Here is a 9317-nt window from a genome sequence, read left to right on the forward strand (position 1 = left end):
CTGAGGGTCCCCGAGGGCGGGGCCCTGGGGCTGGTCACGCGGCTGTTGGAGCCGCCGCTGTGGCTTAGACACACAAGAAACGCCAGGTCCGCTCGGCGCCTGGGGGGATGCGTTGTTTCTGGTGTGTGTGGGTCTGTACACGTGTGTGGCGTGTATGGTTTGTGGTGTGTGTGTGTGTGCGGCGTGTGTGCTCACGGCTCCTGCCTGCACCGGGGTCCCTCACGGGCGCCCTGGCCTCCTGTTGGGCCTTCATAGCTGGTCTGCCTGGTCCTGTCACCCGTCCCGCCTCCCCGGCAGCCCCGGCCCAGCCGGGCTCCTCCTGGCTACGGCCGTGGGGTCAGGGTGGGCCGTGGTTTGACACCGAGCGGGGCTTTGCTCTGAGGGCACCTGGGCCTTTGTCACATCCCAGCTGCTTGTCCTGGGCTCCCGGCCCGTCCCCCTGAGGGTGGCGCTGGGGCCCCCGGTCCCGCCTGCGTGGGGTGGGGCACCGGGCTGCCCTCACCCCCTCTCTGATGGCCAGGGCTCGCGGTGGGCCTGGACCCCCAGGGCTACGGCAACCCCGACTTCTGCTGGCTGTCCCTCCGAGACACCCTGATCTGGAGCTTTGCCGGGCCCATCGGGACGGTTATAATTGTGAGTATGGAGGTGGGGTCCCGAGGACGTGGGGTCCCAGCTCCTCTGGGCAGCCGATGGGCGGGAAGGGCTGACATCTCCAGACCCGCGGGTCCTGGGTTCTGGTCCGCGTCCGCTGTGGGCCGTTGGTGTCTGGCCCCAGGAGGGTCCCGCGCGGGCAGGCCGGCGCTCAGACACGGGGTGGAAATACTCAGCAGTGTCTGGCTTTTGAAGGTCTGTTGTGACAATATAGCCGAACCGGCCACCTGACCATCCTGTTTGTTTTCTCAGGTCAACACAGTTATGTTTGTTCTGTCGGCGAAAGTCTCCTGCCAAAGAAAGCACCACTATTATGAAAGGAAGCGGGTCGTGTAAGTCGGTGCTCCTGCCGCGGGCGGGTGGGGCATGAGGGGGAGACACCCCGGACAGCGCCTGTCACCCTGCGAGCCGGGCCCCGGTCGCTCCCCGGCCGGCGGCAGCAGCGTCGGGAACCACAGGCATGGCCGGTCCGGAGGACCACGGTCAGCCGCACAGCAGGGTGGACAGGCCGCGGTGGGGGTACGGGCTGGCTGTGTCTGGGGGCTATCAGGACGGAGCGGGGTCCGCCTCTGAGCCGTGTGTGGGCCCTGAGGAGAGGGAGGGAGCTGGCCACAGTGGGGACCAGGCCCGGCCATGGGACAGCAGCCTGCAGCGGGGAGGGGGGCACGGTCAGTGAGAGGTGTGGGGGCTGGAGGGGCGCAGCGGGGGGCAGAAGGGCTTCAGCAAGGACACCCGGGCTGCGGCCTCCTCACCCAGGATGGGCATGGCCGTGGTAACAGATGTGGCCCGCGGGCTGGGGCCACAGGAAGGAAGGGGCTCCTGGCCGGATGGGGGCCCAGTGCAGAGGGAACCTGCTAGGTCTCGGGAGTGGGGAGGGGACCCACAAAATTGCCTCGGAGGGTCAGGCAGGGCAGCGGGGTACCTTGGCATGGAGTGCTGGACCTGGGACAGGATCAGAGGAGAGGAGGACAGGGGGTCCCGTGGGCCGGGAGCCCCGAGCCGGGAGGCGGGCGGAGGGGTGGTTCCCCAGGACGCTGCCCGTCCTCTGAGAGGAGAGAGCTTGGGCAGGTTTGCGGGAGGGAAGGCCAGCGGCGGGTGGGTGGACGGACAGATGGACGGACAGTGGTGGGCTGCCGGGCAGGAGAGCGGCGGGGGGAGGAGGACTGGAATCACCCCCTCCCGCCCCTGCCCCGCCTCAGCCCCCTGCTGCGCACCTCCTTCCTCCTGCTGCTGCTCGTCAGCGCCACGTGGCTGCTGGGGCTGCTGGCCGTGAACAGCGACGCACTCGCCTTCCACTACCTCTTCGCCGTCTTCAGCTGCTTGCAGGTGGGCGACGTCGTGGGGGTTCCACGTGGGCCAGCCCCGAGAGGTCATGGGTCATTTGCGCTGCGTCCTCTCTGAAACGCCTGGTCCCACCTCTCGGGACAAATGGCCGTGCTGTGGCTGCAGTTCCAGGTTTCAGTGCGGCCACGGGGTGGTCGGGTTACAGCTCACGGTCCTGACCCCAAAGAGAACCCATTGTCGCAGACACAGCTCTGCCGGGGCCTGCATGGGCCCCTTCCTTGGCCCCCCTGTCTTGTCGGGGCTCAGCCAGTGCAGGGCTTGCTCCCCTCCCCAGGTGTAAATCCTACCTGGGTCCCCAGGGAGGGATGCTGGCTGTTCATGGTTTTCCCAGAGGCCTTCCCAGGAAGGTGGTTAATGACGGGACGTGGGGGACTCCAGGTGGCCCGAGGGCCGTGGCCGCGGCCCCCCAATCCCAGAATGCTAACTGCCCTGCCCGGTCTCCCAGAGGAAGCAGGACCCCTGCAGGGGAGGCCGAGCGGGGGCACTTGGGGGGCTGTGCTCGGAGACCCAGTCCCACGGCTGGCCGGCCATGGCTTCCTTCCTGACCCGCGCCCCACCCCCCAGGGCCTCTTCGTCCTCTTGTTCCACTGCGTGCTCAACAGGGAGGTCCGGAAGCACCTGAAGGGGGTGCTTGCTGGGAAGAAGCCGCACCCGGACGACTCTGCCACCACGAGGGCCACCCTGCTGACGGTAGGAGGCGCCCGGGGACCCCGCTCACCAGGCCTCTGGGGGGGGATCCCAACCAAGCGTGAGTGCAGCTTGGTGCTCTCGGGCCCCTCCCAAAGGGCGCGTCACAGAGCCATCCACAGAGCGTGGCGTCCCGCCTGACCACACGGGGCCCGGCATAGTTACCGCCCACGTGTCAAGGCCTCGGGAGGACAGGGCCGGGCCAGGACACCAACGGCAGGCCCTGGCCGCGGGGAGGCAGCCAGGCAGCGGGTGCCCTCCTCCTGGCCACAGCGAGGGACTGATAGAGTCCCAGCAAGGCTGTGGAGACAGGGCCACCCTCTGCCCTGGTGGTCTCTGCTCACGGAGAACCATGCCCCTCCCCCAGCGCTCCCTCAACTGCCACACCCCCTACAGCGAGGAGCCGCACCTGCTGCGCACGGCCCTGGGAGAGTCCACCGCCTCACTGGACAGCACCGTCAGGTCAGGCCCGCGCAGCACCCAAGGGTGGCCCAGCCCTCATCCCCTGGGCCCCGCTGTTCTGGCGGACGGGGGCGTCCCGGTGCACCCAGAGAACCTCCCAGAGCCCCTGTGGTGACCCAGCCCATCCAGCTGGTGTTGGGTGATGTTGGGTGGGCACATCACGCGTCCCCCGCAGCAACGGTTCTGACCCCACCCTCCCACCCCTACCAGGGACGAAGGGGGCCAGAAGCTGAGCATGTCCTCTGGGCCAGCGAGGGGCGGCCACGGGGAGCCAGACTTGTCCTTCCTCCCCAGGAGCGCCAAGAAGCCCCACGGTACGTGTCCCCCCGAGGGTGGCCTTGTCAGCCTGCACGCAGCCTCCCCGGGGGTCGCTGGGTCCTGCCTGTCCCACAGCCTGCTCCATCAACGCAGCACATGCAGCCTCGAAGGGACCCGAGACCCCGGGGGCCCCGCTCCGCCTCAGGCCGGAAGCCACCCCCAGCCTGAGCCCGGTCCCTCCTGTCACCTGCAGGCCAGGACTCCGACTCCGACAGCGAGCTGTCCCTGGATGAGCAGAGCAGCTCTTACGCTTCCTCGCACTCCTCGGAGAGTGAGGACGATGGGGTAGAGGCCCAGGAGAAGTGGGACCCGGCCCGGGGCCCTGCCCATAGCACCCCCAAAGGTGAGGGAACTGTGCAGCACAGAGGCCAGAGCCCCCCCCTCCAGCCACAGTGTACAGGCAGGGGGTCTTGGGGGCCTCTCCGGGGACTCTCACTGCAAGGACCCCACAAACCTGACCCCACCCCGCCTGCTGCAGGGTAGCCAGAGGAGGCACCAGGTACTGGGGTGCAGTGGCGGATGGTGGCCTGGGCCCCCACTGTCGGGATCTTCCCTGTCTGAGCTGTGGTTCCCCCCTGGGGGGTCAGAGCCAGTCCGGATGCACAATCCCCACGGGAGGAACACTTGGGAACTTCTCGAGGGGGGGGCCCCCTGCTTGTTGATGGTGGCCCTTGTGCCGCAGCGGACGGAGCGCCCAACCACATCCCTCCCGACTGGCCGGACGGGAGCCTGGCTGGGAGCGACAGTGAGGAGCCCAGCGGGAAGCCGCACCTGAAGGTGGAGACCAAGGTCAGCGTGGAGCTGCACCTGGACCAGCAGGGCAACCACTGCCGCGAGCGCCCGCCAGACGGGGAGAGCGGGGGCCCACCCAGGCCTGCGGGTGCGCCCCCCGCCCAGCCCCCGGAGCAGAGAAAAGGTGCCTCTGGGTGGGGAGGGCCCGCTGTCTGGGAAGCCCCTGGTCCTGAGGGAGGGGGATGGAGGCGGAGCCGTGCGAGGTGGGGCGGGGCTTGCCTGATGGAGCTGCGGCGGGGGGTGGGGCTTGGGGCGGAGCCTGACAGGTGGGTGGGGCTTGGGGCGGAGCCTGAGAGATGGGGCGGGGCCTGGTGGGTGGGTGGGGCCTGCCTGACGGGGGGCTGCGGGGAGGGGCCTGGCTGGGCGGGGCCTACAGGACCTGCGTCGGTTGGGACAGAGGCAGATCCTGCACGCGGGTGGCCCTCTGGCCGCACGGCCTGGGGCTGAGACCCTGGGAGGGCGGCCCAGCGCGCAGGGCCTGGCAGATCCGCAGGAGTCAGCCCTCCAGCATCCGTGGCAGCCGGCAGATCAGCCTGACCTTCACCTTCTCAATCCCCCACCTCCCAGGCATCCTGAAAAACAAAGTCACCTACCCGCCGCCCCTGACAGAGAAGACCCTCAAGTCCCGGCTCCGCGAAAAGCTGGCCGAGTGTGAGCAGAGCCCCGCGTCCTCGCGCTCGTCCTCCCTGGGCTCCAGCGATGGGGTCCGCGGCCCCGACGGCGCCATCACCATCAAGACCCCGCGGCGGGAGCCTGGGCGCGAGCACCTCAACGGGGTGGCCATGAACGTGCGCGCCGGGAGCGCCCAGGCCCACGGTTCCGACTCGGAGTGAGTAGCGCCAGTCTCTCCGCTGTGCCCCGTCCGGGGTCAGTGGTCAGGGGCCTGAGCACTGCGGCTGAGACCCGGGGGCGCCCAGGCAGAGGGGCCCAGGGGCCGCAATGGGGTCGGGTACCGCGGCGGGAGGAACTGACCAGAGGTGGGCAGACTTCCTGTCCTGGGCACTGGGGATCATTACTACCCCGTTCTGTGGTTGAGACTGAGGTTCAGAGGGCAGTTGGCTCCAGACCCGCCTGCTGACCTGTCCCCCTGGCCCCTCCCTCCTATAGACTCTAAAGGAGAGGCAGAGGGGAGCCGGGTCTTCTAGAACGGCCTTCCTAAAACGGAAAGGAGTTTGGGTGCTTCCAGCTCTGCCCGCCGGGTGGTCCTGGCTGTCAGGGTGCAGGCTCAACCCGCCCCTCAGCTGCCTCCTTCCCGGGTAGCTGTCCACACAAGAGCTTGCATGCCCTGGAGCCCCCGGGCGTCCCCAGTCCCTTGGGGGGGAGGGGGCTGGTTCTGTCCCTACGTGACCTAGGACCTGGCCCAGCCTTGCTGACCCTCCGCCTGCATGATGGCTTCTTCCCACGTGCAGAGGCAGTAACGAAACTTCAATTTGAACCATCAGGAAACCGTGAGACCAGCCCGCACCTCCCCGCAGGCCCCTGGGCTGCGTCGCGGTGCCCTTGGACCTTGGAGCCTGAGGGGCCACTGCTGTTACATTGCGGCCGGCGCCCGCGGGTCTCTGAAGTGGCCGCCCCATGAGGGGCCTGACCAGCAGTCCAGACTGGACGCCATAGGCTGCCCCAGGGGCTCGGCACCCATCCGACCCCCTGACAAGTGCCAAAGGCCACAGGCACGAGGAGGCGCGGACTCCCCGGCCCGCACAGCTACTCCCTCAGGCTGCAGGAGGCACCGAAACCATGCGCTGGCCTCACCAGGAAAGGGTTCAGCACGGAGCTGGCAGGGCCAAGCCAGCCTTGAGTGAGGGGAACCGCCAGGCCGGGCTGACCAGGGTTTGGGGACACCAAGCATAGACCAAGGACTCCAGTCCTGGCCGCCCGTGTGGGCACCTCCCTGCAGTCCAAGGCCCCTGGCCAGCAGGCGGAACGGAACAGCCCTTTCCGAAGGCACCCCTTGTCTTAAAGCAGATCGCGTCCCTGGTGGGACAGGTGTAGACGCTTGTACACATTTGTATGGAACTGTGAGAAGGCGGAAACCTGTCCCGTTCCATGTTTGTACTGACCGCTGATACTGGGAGATCCACGGGATGGGCTCGTGTACGTCTATATGCGGAAGAGTGCGCAGCTGTACTTGAACCTGGCGTGCACCGACGCAGCTGCTGGCCCGGCAGGTCCGCAGCGGGGTGTGCTGGGACAGAACCTGGACCAAAGCTGCCGACGGAGGCCCCTCTGCTGCCCCCACCGCTGATCCCGGAGCCTTTGAGTTCACAGCGCCTCGGTGTCTGAGAGGCGGGCCCTCAGCTGCCACTGACCTTGGCCGTTGTGGCTCCAAGACGGGCACTCTGGGCCTGGGCAGGACTCAAGGAGGCCTGCCGAGTCAGTACAGAACGCAGGCGTCCCACAGCTGGGACTGTCACACTGGTCCTCCCCTGGCTGCGCCCCTCGCTCGGCCCCCATAGATCTAGGCCCTGTGGGGCCTCCCTGGCCCCCTCCCAGGGGCCTGGTTCTGCAGGTGGGGCAATGCTTTTGTCCCTCTGCTTCGGGTCTCTGTGGCATTTTAAAGTGTTCACACGTCCCCAATTCAGATGGAGGTATGAGGTCTTCCAGGACTGTCACGTTCCTTCCTGCCAATTCCTTGGCTCTTTGAGACTCCGGGGATCTCCAGGCAGCCTGGGGTCCGACCCCCACAGTCTGACCAATTACTTCATTTTGCTTCAAATGGCCAATTGTGTAGCGGGACAAAGCCACCGCCACCCTTTCAACGGTTACCGAGCTGTTTTTTGGAAACTCACACCAAGGACCGGCTGTGACTGTCCCATTGCGGGCAGTTGGCCCAGCGTGGCCTGAGGGGCTGTGGAATGAGGCCCAGAATCATTCAGACACATTTTATTTCAGTGTTTCCTTTGTTGTTCAAATCAGGTGCCCAAATAAATTATCAGCACAGCTGCTTCCAAATATGAGCTACTGTCAGTTACGGTGAAAATCGAGTAAAACAGAAAGGTTTCCATCCTGTTATTCTGAGGAAAATGTGAGCAGACGCGCGTATCTGAAACTGGTCTAGGACCACAGAACAGAGCTGAAACGAGACCCTGGCGTCTCATGCCTGAGTGAATTATAAATGTGCCTTAACAGGTGAGTGGCCTTCTGAAGATACAGACCGATAGTACCTTCAGTGTTGACCACCCATGAGATTTTCTAAGTAGAAAAAGGTTTTAATATTTTTGAGTCTTTGAACTCCGTTTTCATGGGTGGTGCCCCTTGGGGTGTAGTTTTTAATTTGATCAGAACTGTTACCAAAAACACAATCGCCAGTTTTGTGAAGACAGGAAAAATGTAAACCTATTTTTGTGACTTAAGACTTTATGACAGAGGTTAGACACTGGAGTTTTTTTTTGTTTTTTGTTTTTTTAAGCAAATGTATATTTATTAATGTTCAGAACACTGGAATGACATCACAAATGAGAAAAATGTCTACAATAAATTAAGATTTTTGAATTTGCCTCTGCTGTGCTGGTCCCCCCTCGCCCCACTCTCACTCCACCTTTTCTAAGGCAGCGGGTAGAAGGGACGCGTGCAGGCGCTGGGGACCAGGAACTGGGCCAGAACGTTCTCCGTGCGCTCACCACCTTGCGGGCGGGGCTGTAACAGCTGCGCCAAGGCTGCTCACCTGAGCGCCTGCGGCGTCCTGGGGCCGAAATCGCTAGTCTTGGCGTTTTCCTGGCTCTTTGTGCGCTGATTGATTTCCAAGTGAATCCTTGATTGGCACGGGATGTCAGGAGACTCTGGGTCCTGCTAGAACCCTCTGGCAGGTGCAGGCAAACAGCCAGTCAGGTGCGGCCCCGCGTCCGGCCCCGCCTTCTGTGAGCAGCGGCTCCTACGCTGGCCGGCGCCTCAGTCTACCCTGCAGTCTGCCGCTCAGTCAGGGGCGGGGGGGCCGTTCTAGGTCTCAGTTCTGTCCTCAAAGCCTGAGATGCTGTTGGGGGCCTGCTCCGTGCTCGCCAGGCTCGGTGCCCCGTGTCAGTACACAGGGAACGGGGCGGGGTGGGGGTTCTCTTCTGCACCCGCCCCCCTCTGGGACTTGCCCCACACGGTCCCTCGGTCCAGAGGGGTGGGTCTCTCCCGGAGTGCCGGCCACCTGCACCGGCTCACACTTCCACCCGAACGGGGCCACGCGCACGGAAAATTAGTGAGCAAGAAGAGAAAAAACTGGGGTGCCCCCGCTCTTCAGCCTCCAGGGCCCCCTTTTCCCAGGTCTCTTTTGGAGGTCAGCCCAGACGCTGGCCACTCAGCTCCAGAGGTTGGAAGGAAAGAAACAACCCCCCACGAACACCTCACTGCCCCCACGGTCACTGGCGTTTGCTTCCTCCCCAAGCACCTGCTGGCTGCTCTCGGCCCGAAAGCCGCGCTCACTGGGAACACGTGGGAGAGCGAGCGAGGGCCCGGGGCAGAGGGGAGCGGCCTGCCTGGTGCGCCCGCTGGGCCGGCTGCTCTGCGAACCGAGACGAGAACGAGACCCCCGTGATGCCGTCGGCACGCAGGCACGATCACTGAGCATGGAGCCCACAGAAATGGCGGGGCCGCCTGCGACCTCACGAGGCACAGCTGCGCGCTGCCCCGGGCTCCCCGCCCTGCAGACGGCCGCTGAGACCCCTGGGCTTGAGTCCCTGCGCTCGGACGCCAGAGAAGGCAGGCCGAGGCGTTTGGCACTGACTCGGGGCCGGGGGAAGGGCCTCCGGGCGTGGGGCGCGGAGCGTGGGCTCGGTTCTCGGGTCTGTCTCCCTGAGGACACCCCGGAAAAGGTGGTGGGGGTGCAACAGTCCCGCCAGCTCTGAACCAGGAACGCTTCCCCCCCTTCCCGGCTCTCAGCAGTCGATGCTGGGGCGCCCGCGTGGGACGGAGGGCCGGGGAGCACGGGCCCGCGCAGGGTCTTCCTTCCCCGGAGTCTGCGGCCCGGCGGCGCCCCCTGGCGGACGGCAGCCGCCAACGCTCTGAGCGCCGCCCGGCGCGCACGGGGAGGCCACGGGTGAGGCCTGGGGGGCCCGGGGAGCCGTGCAGACCTGTGCCCC

At 65.7% G+C, this 9317-nt stretch overlaps 1 protein-coding gene across 1 annotated transcript in view; it reads left to right on the forward strand.

The window, feature by feature from the left end:
- Positions 1-7750, forward strand: part of CELSR1 (cadherin EGF LAG seven-pass G-type receptor 1) — a 112719-nt gene extending 104969 nt beyond the window's left edge. The window contains exons 26-35 of the mRNA XM_090272255.1: positions 521-633; positions 904-983; positions 1851-1977; positions 2560-2685; positions 3050-3144; positions 3355-3458; positions 3656-3805; positions 4145-4378; positions 4822-5083; positions 5664-7750. Of these exons, the coding sequence (XP_090128381.1) occupies positions 521-633; positions 904-983; positions 1851-1977; positions 2560-2685; positions 3050-3144; positions 3355-3458; positions 3656-3805; positions 4145-4378; positions 4822-5083; positions 5664-5688 (1316 nt within the window). The 3' untranslated portion in view covers positions 5689-7750. The remainder of the gene's footprint in view (positions 1-520; positions 634-903; positions 984-1850; positions 1978-2559; positions 2686-3049; positions 3145-3354; positions 3459-3655; positions 3806-4144; positions 4379-4821; positions 5084-5663) is intronic.
- Positions 7751-9317: the final 1567 nt, after the last annotated feature.

Source organism: Furipterus horrens, unplaced genomic scaffold (genome assembly GCF_987537825.1).
Source record: "Furipterus horrens unplaced genomic scaffold, mFurHor1.1.pri manual_scaffold_4, whole genome shotgun sequence".
Lineage (NCBI taxonomy): Eukaryota > Metazoa > Chordata > Mammalia > Chiroptera > Furipteridae > Furipterus > Furipterus horrens.